The sequence below is a fragment of the Oncorhynchus kisutch genome, linkage group LG17 (genome assembly GCF_002021735.2).
Source record: "Oncorhynchus kisutch isolate 150728-3 linkage group LG17, Okis_V2, whole genome shotgun sequence".
NCBI classification, from domain to species: Eukaryota; Metazoa; Chordata; class Actinopteri; order Salmoniformes; family Salmonidae; genus Oncorhynchus; species Oncorhynchus kisutch.
The window spans coordinates 61,012,364-61,026,082 of record NC_034190.2 but is presented as its reverse complement, the minus strand read 5'-3'; the positions used below and the strand labels follow the sequence as shown (position 1 = coordinate 61,026,082).

Sequence of the window (13,719 nt, the reverse complement as noted above, 5' to 3'; positions counted from 1 at the left end):
GCACATTGACTCTGTACCGGTACCCCCTGTATATAGCCTCGCTATTGTTATTTTACTGCTGCTCTTTAATTATTTGTTACTTTTATTTATTTGTAGGTATTTTTAACTGCATTGTTAGTTAAGGGCTTGTAAGCATTTCACTGTAAGGTTAAATACCTGTTGTATTCGGCGCATGTGACAAAATTTTATTTGGTAAATATCTCAGGATGAGGCTGGAGAAATGTAACCACTTTAAAATTCAAGGACTGACCATCCATGAGATCAAAATGAGTCTTAACCATGGGCTCTATTCAATCCGTAGCGCTAAAGATCCGATTTATAGCACTACTGACAAATAAAGGCATTGTTTCCGCAGTTGCGGAGACCGCATTCCCGGCTTGATTGGAAATTAACTATACATTTTGGCACGGATCTTCTGCAATATGGATTGAATCCAACCCTATGTAAAAGGTCAAATAGGGGGTGCTTATTTTTGTCCTGTTTCACACATGTACAAGTGTGTGGTATGAAACGGCAATGTGTTTTTTGCATATCCCACTCCCCCGAGACGACCTCAGAGTGGGGTCACGGCCAGGGATCAGCCATTATTGATGGCGACCCTGGAGCAATTAGGGGTAAGTGCCTTGCTCGAGAGCAGATCAACAGATTTTTCACCTAGTCGGCTCGGGGATTCAAACTTTAGGTTACTGGCCCAACTTTCTAAAGCTGTTCCTGGAGTGCTACCCTCATGTAAGTTTTTGTCCCGAACCCAGTTGTAAATAATTAAATTGTTTATCAATCAGCTAATTATTAGAATCAGGTGCGCTAGATTAGGGTTAGAATGAAAACCTACAGCAGGGTTTCCCAAACTCCCACCAATCATCAAGCTCTGATTATTTGGAACAGCTGTGTAGTGCTAGGGCAACAACCAAAACATACACCCAGGGAGGGCCCCAGGACCAAGTTTGGGAAACCCTGACCTACAGGACAGTAGCTCTCCAGGAACCAGGTTGGACATTTGAACTAAGCTCAGGAGGCATTTATAAATTGTATACTTCACAAATCAATGGGTATAGATCATGAATTTAATAGTCAAAATGTATGTAGCAAGTGCAGATTGACCCTTTAAATCAACACTGCCTTTAGCTGACATTTTGCTGTCAATTAGTTTACATATTTGAATGATTTATGCAAATTCTAAAGTTCTTAAATCTATTAAATGAATGACTCAGATGCCACATGAAAAGTTGTGGGCCAGACTTTGTTACAATTTGCTACCACCTGGAGGTTGAAATGTTATTAGCCATATCAAAGACAGTCAATTGGGTATGAGCCAGTTAATAAGCAAATTGCACCCATTCTAAATGAGATTGGAGGATGACAGCCAGGCAATTGTCTAAATTCAACAAATTACAGAGTTGATCTATAAAAGATGTTGCCTTAGGGCTGCCACACTGACTCAAATTTAAGAGATTGTGAACTTTGCAACAATTTCTGACTCTACACCAAATATGGTGCTGGCTGCTAAAAGACAACCTTGTCTAAACAGAGAAATACAACAAATTATTACAAATGTAAAACTTTATTTTACACTTCAGTGAACTAAAAATAAGAGTTCCATATCTGTACACAAGTGACACAATTCGTGAGGGGTATACTACAAAGTAGGTTCAATTAGTTAGCCAGCTAAATTTGATAAAGAACCAGAAGCTAAACATATGTTTTTGGTTGTTGAGTCAATTAGAACATGCCCAAAAATTTGTGAAATATATAGTCAAGTTAGCTGGCTAACTCATTGAACCTGCTGCTGGCGAGTTCAATAATTTTCCAAATATCTAAAACCCTGTAAAAAACTGAGTGGAGTCACTCCCCTTTACAGCCTTAAAGTAATTTGAAGGTCCCATAAATCCAACAAAAAAATTGTACATTTCGAACCACATGAAAAAGAGATCAACGGAATACTTTAACTTAAATCTTTACAATAACCGATGGCTGTATTGGGACAAAGCATAAATGAATGACAAAAGGAATCTTTCAAAAGTAAGATTTAAAGAGTCGGGTCATTCTTTAAAAAATAAAAGACTCAACAAAAACATGGTCACTAAATAGCAGGTAATTTGTTACATAAATTAAATGTTGGCTTTGCTTTTAAAATGTACTTGTTTGAAGGTATAAAACTAAATACCTCTGCCCAATTTGAGAATGGTCTGTTATAAATTTCAGTGGGGTGATCCAAGGGGTCTTGTTAGTGAGGTGAAGAAGTCCCTTTCCAGGCATAAGGCATTCTGCAGCCCCCAACCAACAGTGCAAACTCCAGTCTTCAGCTTCCCGAAAATTGACTTCACTCTGGGGTTCAGATGTAAACCTGGGCCAGCCGTGTCCAAGGTCCCTATACATGCGAATTAAAGTGTTGGCAGTACAATTAATGTTAAGTAAAAATAAAAAGTCACTGTAAGGTAGGCAAAATACCTAGTCAAATTTTATTTGAGAATTCCCTTTGATTCACAAAACATATAAAATGCATTCAAAAACACTTCAACAAACTTTCAATAGGGACTCGTCAAACGCTCGCCACTGCACCCTCTTAAGACACACGAGTTCACTTGCACATCACTCCTCCAAGCTCCCCCAGTGCTCTCAACACAGAATCACCAACAGGTCACATTTTCACACAAAGGGGTAGGTAGGAACAAGAAGAAAATAAAGCACACAGCATTCACATCAAATCAGACAGCAAGAAAGGATACAAATATCCATAGCACTAAACATTCCACTGTATTTAAGATTAAGTTTGATAGAAATATTAGAGAAAGGAGACTTTGGGGATCTCAATATGCGATAAATGTCCTTTTGATGGTCATATGGAACACACTCGTACTTGCTTCTTCCTTTCACACTCGCACAAAGCCACAGGTTATTCTTAACTCTCGCAGACATCTGGCCCTTTAGCATCGCACAACCAGTCCTCTTCACACTTGCTTTCTTTACCGTTCGCTCACTCAGTCTCACTCTTTGGCCACCACCAATCGCATTGTTCTCAAAAGCGATACAAAAAGCAGACAAGATTTGTATATCCATGAAGAGGGGAGAAAAAAAGGCAACACCCACCGTCTAACACAGTATATGCAGAGTGAAGCTGTGTCTTTTGATGGCAAAGCATTTACACATGGGAAGAGGGGTACCGATACTGAGTTCGGTCGAACATTGCTGCCAACGAGGGGCTTCTTCCCGGGAAATTCGAAAACAGTTGGTTAACTGTTGAAGAGATTTTCATGAAGGCGTTTCCATAAAATGGTAAACAAAGATACAATCAACTGCATACAGAGATTAAACATCAAATCCAATTCCATATACACGTGGTTGGGGGGGGGGGGGGGGGCTGTCGTGATACTCAAATATCTACTTAGCATGCAGTCATCTGATGTCTTTTACAAAATAACTTTTTCTCAAGAAAAAAAAAAAAAAAACTACGTGTAGTAGTTTACCACTAACTATACACTTCAACCACTCGCACTCATTTCCTACAGAATTAGTCACACACACAATTAATGTCTTCTTAACAAAACAAAATGACAAAAAAGGCAATAGTTTTAAATAGCAGAGACATGTGATATGACTAACTCTTTCTTGCCCCTCAAAATACTTACCAGATTATTCTAGAAATAAGACTTTCAATCAAAGCTCTCTACATTCCCCAACCTGATGACTTTGACTCCATAGTGCCAAAGCCAGAGCTGAACCCACTGCCAGAGGCAGAGTTAGTGCCTGCAGCCCACCCAAGACTAGCTGCGCTGGGGTTGCTGTAACTGGTGCTGCTAGAACTATAGACTTGGCTTTGATCTCCAGTGGCACTTGTCTGCCCGGCAATGGCAGTGCCTGCCACATTGGTCTGACCCTGCTGGTTAGCCAGCATACTTTGCAGAGCGGCAGCCATCATGGCTGGGTTAAGGCTAAAGCCCCCAAAATTCACCCCGCTACTGCCACTGCTCGGTAGCCCTCCACGACCACCGCCATAGCCCTGACCCCCGAACCCACCAGCCCCACGATCCATCATTTGCCTACTATTATTGTGCTTAGGCTCGGCGTTGGAGATGTGCACGCTGACACCCTTGATGATCAGGTCTTCTCCGCACAATGCTGAGGCAACCTAGAGAGACGGGGACGGGTGGAGGAGATGATTCAACACGCAAACCAACCAGAGTGTAATCTGCGTACCACGTCAAGTCTTGACCCAACAGGTTGAGGAATGGCCATAGGAAAACATACCTGGTCATCTGAGAAAGTGACAAAGGCAAACGCCCGGAAGGGTTTAGGAATGAAGACGTCGGTGACCTCGCCATACTGCATGAAGAACTGCCGGAGCTCATCAGTGGTAATGTCCTCTGTGCAGCGGCCAACAAAGATTTTACAGTTGCGCATGGGCTCATCAGGCCCTGCCTAACATGAAAATAAAAGAGAAAGCACTTGAGTATTTTACCTGCACAGGGAATAGAACAAAATGGAGACTTAAGGAAAAGATTCAAATGAGAGTACTCCTTACATATTGATTAAATACCTTAGAGTTTGGTAGTTTGCAGTCACACCATCTTCCATCAATCATGTGTCGCTGAGAAATCACTTTGGATTGAGTCTCATACTCAGTGAACCGAACAAAGCCAAACCCTTTTGAGTTCCCAGTCTTGACATCTCTTTTGACCTGCAGAGAGTTAGAGAGTGAAAAGTATGATTATTGGACATGTATGGTTACCTTTATGACATACATCAACCATTAAAGCAAATCTTGATAAGTGTGTTACCTGCACCATGATGACTTCTCCAAAAGTGGCAAAGTAGTCTTTCAAATCTTGCTCTGATGTTTTCCATGGCAACCCAAGGATAATGAGGTCTGATGTTCTATCAATACCTCTCTTCATTTTTACAGCAGAGGCGGCATCCATTTCATCCATCTTCCTTTTGTTATCTGACACAGGAATACAAAATGTAAGATACAGCGATAAGACAAAATCAAAAGGCAGTCAAGAAGAAGAATTGGTCATTAGCCTAAACACGAGCAAAATAGCTAGCTTGGCAATATAAATGTTAAGTAGTACTGAAATAGTCTAGTTAACTAAGGCCAATAAACTTTTCGTGCACCAACTTTAGTTAATGGGTAACTCCCTAAATGAGGCTGCATAGCTACTGTTACAAGTAAGGTTACTAGCTAGTTACGCATGACTGTGCACACTGTACAGTCAGTCAAACGTAGCTAGCTAGTACTGGTAGTTAGTTAGTATACCTTACCTTTTGGATAGTTGACGACGTACACCAGACTACCCCAGTCATTCTCAGGTGCATGCAAGATGCCCTCAACTAGACGGACGCCTCGCATGCACTGAGACGCAGGGCTCCTGTAACGTAGGCCGCACGCTCCGGGAAACTGGGCTGCTACTGTTGACAGCAAAACAGTGCCATCATCCTCAGATGGGATCTCCATTGGCTCTTCGTTTTCATCCTCTCCCACGCGAATGTACAACTCTGCCATGGTCTCTAAATTAGATTAGCAAGTAACGTAAACTAGCTAGCTACTGGCTAATTCACGTTCACAAAGCTGATGGCGCACGCGGGGTTGTCAATTGTTAGCTAGCAAGCCAGTTGGCCTAGCAATATTCCAAAACGCTTCTAATCTAGCTATCTTAATAAAATGACAAAGACACAAGTTATAATTTATACGTTCACGGGCCATGCGTCTATTTTGAAGAAAAAAACTAGATTTGGCGTCTGAGAGCTGAGAGGGCCCTCTTTTAACGGGCTAAAAAACAACGCACACTTGCAAAATGACGGGCTAGCAGCAGGATCTTGCCCGCATACGATACAAAAATATTGGACTCAACTTCTTTACTAGTTCAAAGAACGAGGTCGACCCGGTTCTTGAATTAAATTATAAAACCAGCATAACTACACCTCAAATTTGTGAGACGAAAATATTATATGAAAGTCGTCAGCTAATCTCCTTTACCTTCAAACTTCTAAAATGTCCGCTTTGCTGGTACACAAATTATGACGTCAGTTTCGTACGGTAACAAAGGAACCTTCAAAATAAAAGCCCACATTTCAACCAGTTTTGCCCACTGGGTAGATTATTAGGTCATTAGTTAGTTAGGGCCCGGAAGGAGAGACAGAGTCTCAAGCCCTCTATTCTCATTCTGTGGACCCACACCTCCATGTACTCTGAGAAACATTCCACATCTCCCTCTGAAAATACATTTAATTTCAGTGGGTTGGTTCTAGTGTTGCAGGCTACCTGTAATTTACCAAAGTTACCAGAATCTTTGGTCATTTTGGTCATTTATACTTGAATAACTTTTTAAAAAACGTATTAATATAGTATACATTTTTTGTATGGCTTGTGACAGCATCCACACTTTAGATGTTGTAAGAATTATTTCTGATTTATAATTATTATTATTTATAGTTATTATTATTCCTCTTCACCGTTTAAACTAGAAACGCTGTTCAAACTTTAAAAAGTGTAGACTGGTCTGGAATAGTATGCTTGCATAAAACTTTGTCTCATGGGATTTCCTCAGCATTCTAAAGGTCACATTGTGACATCATAACACCCAACATTCTATTCTATTCACTGTAAAAAAAAAAATGTACCTTTGACACAAATTAGCTACTTTGAATACTTTCCCAACAATTTAGACAAAAATTTAGAGCATATGAAATCTGCCTCTACTTCTCTGCTATTCAATTCTGAAACGACAACAAAAAATCACAGCTGTTTTAATAAACCCATTAACTACTTTTCATCTCAAGTTTTACAACCAACTGAAATTTTACTTACCAAGCACTTTAGCCAAAAACCAAGAGATAATGACATATTGGTCTAGTTCTCTTCTATTCAAATCTGGAATCAGAACAGAATTATCTTCTACCAATCAAAAATGACAGCTGTTTTAGTTCCGCATCAACTACTTTTCGTCTACACTTTTACAAAACAACTGAAATGTTGACCACTTACCCAGCACTTTAGACAAAAACTTAAATGGTATGACATCTTGGTCTACTTCTCTGCTATTTAAATCTGGAATCAGAACAGAACCATCTACTACCAATCAAGAGATTGTTTTAAAACAGATCAGCTGTTTTAGTAACCACATCACCTAATTTACCACTGCCATGAATTAACTGCCATAGAACTTTTCAGAACTTACAAATTATAACAATGGGGGATCACATAAGACTTATTATGCCACACAGTACTGTTTGTTTACATATAGTTAGTTATCTTTTACCTTAAGTACTGGTCTGTAGTCTGCCTTGCACAGTAGTAAACCCCCATCCAGCTGGCGGCGCTGATGTGCAATTCTTTGCTCGCCACCCCAAGTAATTTAAAACAATATGTTGATTAGAACACCGAAGTAGGGTTGAAGAATACTTTGTTTTGATTTCAAACATTCTTTGTGTGGAGTAAAGAAAGATATAATGACTTACACAACACATTCACAAACACATTCACATCTTATTAGACCGAAAATGTCCATTCATCCATATTCCATAACTTTGCATCTTTGCATCCACCATCATGTTTCTCTCCCTAAATGATAGCCCACAATTTTTCTAATTCCTTATGAGTAATTATTAGAGTTTGTATATACTGTAGTTTTCTAGTAGGAGAGTGTATACAAGTGTAGTAGGCTTATTTGTGATGAAATATGTGATCCAACTGCCCCACACTCCAAAGTAATAAGGTTGATATAGTAGTCTATCAAAGTAATCAGATCAGCTATTTTAACATATTTAACTTTGACAATATTTCACTTCTTACTTAAGTAAAACATTTTAAACTTCTTACACGACCACAAAAACACTTTGTGAAGTCACAAAAATATTTGTCATGGAAAATTACCATCTAGTTTATATCTGTGTCCAAGAGTTTCAAGTGGCTAGATCATATGGTTCAAGAGAAAATAGCCTAAGCATCTAATCAACAATGGCATTGTTAGGTGTGCTTTCTGAAAGCAAAGCACAACTTTAAAAACTGTTCATACTTCTTATTATTCCGCTGGAACCTCTAGTTTCAAAACTGTAAAAGCTACCAACACTAAAACCAGGAGCAGGCTGGCACTGGTCAGTGTACTTAGAGAATGTTGGTACTACTACTAATAATAATAATAGTTTTCACACTACAACTATATTTGCATAAATCTCAATGCATTACAATGGCAATAGACTTGAATGGGAAAATGCTGTTCCCTCTGGCTCCCCCACAATTTGTATCTGATTGTAATCAATGGCCATTTTTATGGTGCTTATAAGCAAATGCAAGAAGGAATTTGTGATTTTTAAAATATATATAGAGTACCAGTTAAAAGTTTGGACACACCTACTAATTCAAGGGTTTTTATTTAATTTTACTATTTTCTGCTTTGCCTTGATGACAGCTTTGAACACTCTTGGCGCTCTCTCAACCAGCTTCATGAGGAAGGCTTTTCCAACAGTATTGAAGGAGTTCCCACATATGCTGAGCACTTGTTGGCTGCTTTTCATTCACTCTGCAGTCCAACTCATCCCAAACCATCTCAATTGGGTTGAGGTCGGGTGATTGTGGCCAGGTCATCTGATGCAGCTCACCATCACTCTACTTCTTGGTCAAATAGCCCTTACACAGCCTGGATGTGTGTTTTGTCTGTCTGCGTCACGATCGTCTTAAGAAGCGGACCAAAGCGCAGCGTGGTGTGAATGCATCATTTTAATGGATGATGAAAACACAAAGTAAACTGACCAAAACAATAAATGAACAACGACCGTGACGCTATATACAAAATGTGCTGACACAAACACTACACATAGACAATCACCCACAACCCACACTGACAAAACAGGCTACCTAAATATGGTTCCCAATCAGAGACAACGACTAACACCTGCCTCTGATTGAGAACCATATCAGGCCAAACACAGAAACAGACAAACTAGACATACAACATAGAATGCCCACTCAGATCACACCCTGACCAAACAAAACCTATAAACATACAAAGCAAACTATGGTCAGGGCGTGACAGTCTACCCCTGAACAAGGTAGTTAACCCACTGTTTCTAGGCCGTCATTGAAAATAAGAATTTGTTCTTAACTGACTTGCCTAGTTAAATAAAGGTACAATTAAAAATAAAATATACCACGGGTGTCAGTCAATCAGCATTCAGGGATTGAACCACCCACTTTATAAACATATATGTTTAAAATAAACAAATAAACAATTAAGACCACTTGAAAACTACAATGTACAGACTGGTATATTCACAATATTGGTCTGTAGAATCTATATATGGTGTCATTTCATGGGGGACTGGATAATCAAAAGTGTTGCTGGGCTTTTACTCCACCCATTCCATTGCCCTCAATGCAATACACTGTATATGAATTCAGAGGAAGCTGGTGGGAGGATCTATAGGAGAATGGCTCATTGTAAAGATTTAACCATGTGTTTGATACGGTTCCATTTATTCCATTCCAGTCATTACAACGAACCCATCCTCCAATAGGTCTCCCCTCTAGCCTCCACTGTATGAATTACATATTGGCTATTAGAGAAAAAACAATTATTACAATTATTGATGTACAAGTGAGATTGGGAGTACTAAGTAGGGTCTAAAGACTCCTTAGCACACAGCCAACACAACACAAGTCTCTGAATGTCCTTGAGTGGCCCAGCCAGAGCCGGGACTTGAACCCGATCAAACATCTCTGGAGAGACCTGAAAATAGCTGTGCAGCGACGCTCCCCATCCAACTTGACAGAGTTTGAGATGATCTGCAGAAGAATAAGGGGGAAACTCCCAAAGTACAGCTGTGCCAAGCTTGTAGCATCATACCCAAGAAGATGCAAGGCTGTAATTGCTCCCAAAGGTCCTTTAACAAAGTACTGTGTAAGGGGTCTGAATACTTATGTAAATGTGATATTTCAGTGTATTTTATTTTGATACATTTGCTAAAAATCTAAAAACCGGTTTTTGATTTGTCATTATGGGGTAATGTGTGTAGATTGATGAGGAAAAAAACTATTTCATCCATTTTAAAATAAGGCTGTGGTAAAAGGGGTCTGAATACTTTCCGAATACACTGTATATCAAATCAAATTAATTGTTATTTGTCACACGCTCCGAATACAACAGGTGTAGACCTTACCGTGAAATGCTTACTTACAAGCCCTTAATCAACAATGCAGTTCTAGAAAAAGAATATTAAGAAAATATTTATTAAATAAACTAATGTAATTTTTTAAATAAAAAGTAACACAATAAAATAATAATAACGAGGCTATATAGAGCGGGTACTTGTACCGAGTCAATGTGCGCCGGTACATGTTAGTCGAGGTAAATGGTGTTATTTCATCGGGGACTTAGAAACTTCCTTGTTTTCCATGAAAACATACATGAAATGAGTTGCAAAATGAATAGGAAATATAGTCAAGATGTTGACAAGGGTATAAATAATTTTTAGCAATTACAGCCTTGCAGACCTTTGGCATTCTAGTTGTAAATTTGTTGAGGTAATCTAAATGGATCTCACCCCATGCTTCCTGAAGCACCTCCCACAAGTTGGATTGGCATGATGGACACTTCCTTACTTACCATACGGTCAAGCTGCGTCCACAACAGCTCAATAGGGTTGAGATCCGGTTACTGTGCTGGCCACTCCATTATAGACAGGATCCAAGCTGACTGCTTCTTCCCTAAATAGTTCTTGCATAGTTTGGAGCTGTGGTTTGGGTCCTTATACTGTCGTAGGAGGAAATTGGCTACAATTAAGCACCGTCCACAGGATATGGCATGGCATTGCAAAATGGAGTGAGAACCTTCTTTCTTCAAGATCCATTTTACACTGCACAAATCTTCCACTTTACCACCACCAAAGCAACCCCAGACCATCACATTGCCTCCACCATGCTTGACAGATGACGTTAAGCACTCCTCCAGCATCTTTTCATTTATTCTGTGTCTCACAAATGTTCTTCTTTGTCATCCGATCACCTCAAACTTAAATTTGTCTGTCCATAATACTTTTTTTCAATATTCCTCTTTCCAGTTTCTGTGTTCTTTTGCCCATCTTAATCTTTTCTTTTTAATGGCCAGTCTGAGATATGTATTTTTATTTGCAACTCTGCCTAGAAGGCCAGCATCCAGGAGTCACATCTTCACTTGACGTTGAGACAGGTGTTTTGTGGGTACTATTTAATGAAGCTGCCAGTTGAGGACTTGTGAGGCGTCTGTTTCTCAAACTAGACACTCTAATGTACTTGTCATCTTGCTCAGTTGTGCACCGGGGCCTCCCACTCCTCTTTTTATTCTGGTTAGAGCCAATTTGCGCTGTTCTGTGACGGGAGTAGTACACAGTGTTGTACCAGATCTTCAGTTTCTTGGCAATTTCTCGCATGGAATGGCCATTATTTCTCAGAACAAGAATAGACTGATGAGTTTCAGAAGAAATGTCTTTGTTTCTGGCCATTTTGAGTCTGTAATCGAACCCATAAATTCTGATGCTCCAGATACTCAACTAGTCAAAAGAAGGCCAGTTTTATTCCTTCTTTAAACAGCACAACATAATTGCAAAAGGGTTTTCTGATGATCAATTATCCGTTTAAAACGATAAACTTGACAATGGAACACAGGAGTGATGGTTGCTGATAATGGGCCTCTGTACGCCTATGAATATTCTATAAATAATCTGCTGTTTCCAGCTACAATAGTCATTTACAACATTAACAATGTCTACACTGTATTTCGGATCACTTTGATGTTACTTTAATGGACAAAAAAAGCTTTTCTTTCATAAACAAGGACATTTCTAAGTTCCGCCAAACTTTTGAACAGTACTGGCTTCTAGAGAAAAAACTATTCATTATGCCGATGTAAAAGTGGGGTTTGGTTAGTACTGGATAAAACGAGGTTAGTACTGGATAAAACGACGTGTTGCTGGGCTTTTACTCCACCCACTCCATTGCCCTCAATGCAATACACTGTATGTGAATTACATATTGGCTTATAGAGAAACAACTATTATGTGCTGATGTAAAAGCAGGGTTGGGAGTTCTCAGTAGGGTCTGTAGAATCTATATATTGTGTTATTTCATGGGGTACTAGATAATACGGAGTGTCGATAGGCTTTTACTCCAACCATTCAATTGGAAAATCTGTATCGATGTCAGTTGCATTTTTCTATTTGATATTGATATCATACATATGTTAGCTAGCTGGCTATGGCTATCCAACCGTTGAACTCTTCCAAGTCAAGGCAAGCTTTTTTTAACTGCTAAACTGCTTGCTGACTGTACACTATACTGCATGATTGTAGCGAGTTTACTAATGCGTTAGTTTTAGTAGCTGTGTTGACTATGACGTTACTAACATTGTTAGCTAATATGTTGACAGTGATGTAGGCTGTGTGTAGCGATTAGCGGTTATAATATGAAGGTTTGGCTTGGAAAGGTTTCTTTGGTCACAGACAACTGATGTGTTGTGCACTGAAGTCCACAAGCGAAGGGAAAAGGTGAGAGGAGGAGAGCGCGTAGGTGCGAGAAGGAATTATACAATGAGCAAAATGTTCATGCTGTTTGTATGTGGCTGCTATGAAAGTGAACTGTGTTTGCGTGTCATCAGGGGTGTATTCATTTAGCCGATTCTGTTAAAAAAAGTTTCTTAAATGGAAGCAAACTAAATGTGGATAAACATACCTGAATTTGTTCAATAGAAACTCTTGTTTACAACTGTTGGATTAATGTTTACACGCTAGATCAGCTAGATGCAGTCATGAGTGTGAATGGCGGTATTGAATGTGTCACTGTGTCACCTTGATTACTATACATTTTTCTCTCGACCTGTGAACCCACATTATAAACTTTCATTCGTAGGCTAGGTTGTAGCAACCTCATGATGGGTATAGGTAAAATTTGAGTGTCATGTAGTAGCCTAAACCTATCGATGTAACATTGAGCTGGGTGAATGGAATATGAATGACAGTCATCCAATTTGCTGTAATTGTCACGTTCTGACCTTAGTTCCTTTATTATGTCTTTGTGTTAGTTTGGTCAGGGCGTGAGTTGGCGTGAGTAGTCTATGTTCTTTTTTCTATGTTGTATTTCTGTGTTTGGCCTGGTATGGTTCTCAATCAGAGGCAGCTGTCGATCGTTGTCTCTGATTGAGAATCATACTTAGGTAGCCTGTTTTCCCCATTTTTGGTTGTGGGTGATTATTTTCTGTTGTCTGTGTTTTCCACACGGAACTGTTTCATTTTCATTTTGTGTAGTGTTCAGTTTTAATAAAAAATATGACGAACACTTACCACGCTGCGTATTGGATTTGATCCTTCCTACTCCTCCTCAGAAGAGGAGGACGAAAATCGTGACAGTAATAGAAATAAGGCCATGCTCATCAAAAATATTATCGTCCTCCCTTACGTTAAACGTCACCAACCACCACTGCTCCCATATACGCTACATTTATCAATAGATGCAGTGTAGATTATGTTCCTTTTATGCGAAATTTACTCCGTCGCCAAATGAATTTGAGAGAATTGTCCACTTTATTCATGAATCATGCCTTTGCCTATACTTTATTGAGATTATGATCACAAATATAAACATATTGCTTAACTTTGTACATGCTGTTAAGCAATGAGATTTAGTAAAGTAAAGTATCAAAACATCCCTACAGGTGTAGCCCTACTACACCTGGCTTGTCATAATCACTTCGCCCT

The 13,719-nt window shown here is 39.3% G+C and overlaps 1 protein-coding gene across 7 annotated transcripts; it reads right to left on the bottom strand.

Moving 5' to 3' along the window:
• Positions 1 to 1,542: 1,542 nt before the first annotated feature.
• Positions 1,543 to 6,034, bottom strand: tardbpa (TAR DNA binding protein a). Of its 7 annotated transcripts, none has more exons than XR_002257614.2 (7): positions 5,260 to 6,024; positions 4,776 to 4,939; positions 4,535 to 4,675; positions 4,246 to 4,416; positions 4,042 to 4,126; positions 3,088 to 3,234; positions 1,543 to 2,368 (listed from the first exon to the last, which is right to left on the bottom strand). XR_002257614.2 is itself a non-coding variant. In XM_031794217.1 (6 exons), the coding sequence occupies exons 1-6, from the start codon at positions 5,498 to 5,500 to the stop codon at positions 3,140 to 3,142; spliced, it is 912 nt and encodes a 303-aa protein (XP_031650077.1). In that variant the 5' UTR covers positions 5,501 to 6,017; the 3' UTR covers positions 2,432 to 3,139. The 7 variants fall into 7 exon arrangements, 3 of the variants coding, with proteins under 3 accessions (XP_020361997.1, XP_031650076.1, XP_031650077.1); XR_004203671.1 differs by having other exon boundaries at positions 4,520 to 4,675; positions 5,260 to 6,018; XR_004203670.1 differs by having other exon boundaries at positions 3,088 to 4,126.
• Between the last annotated feature and the right edge of the window lie 7,685 nt (positions 6,035 to 13,719).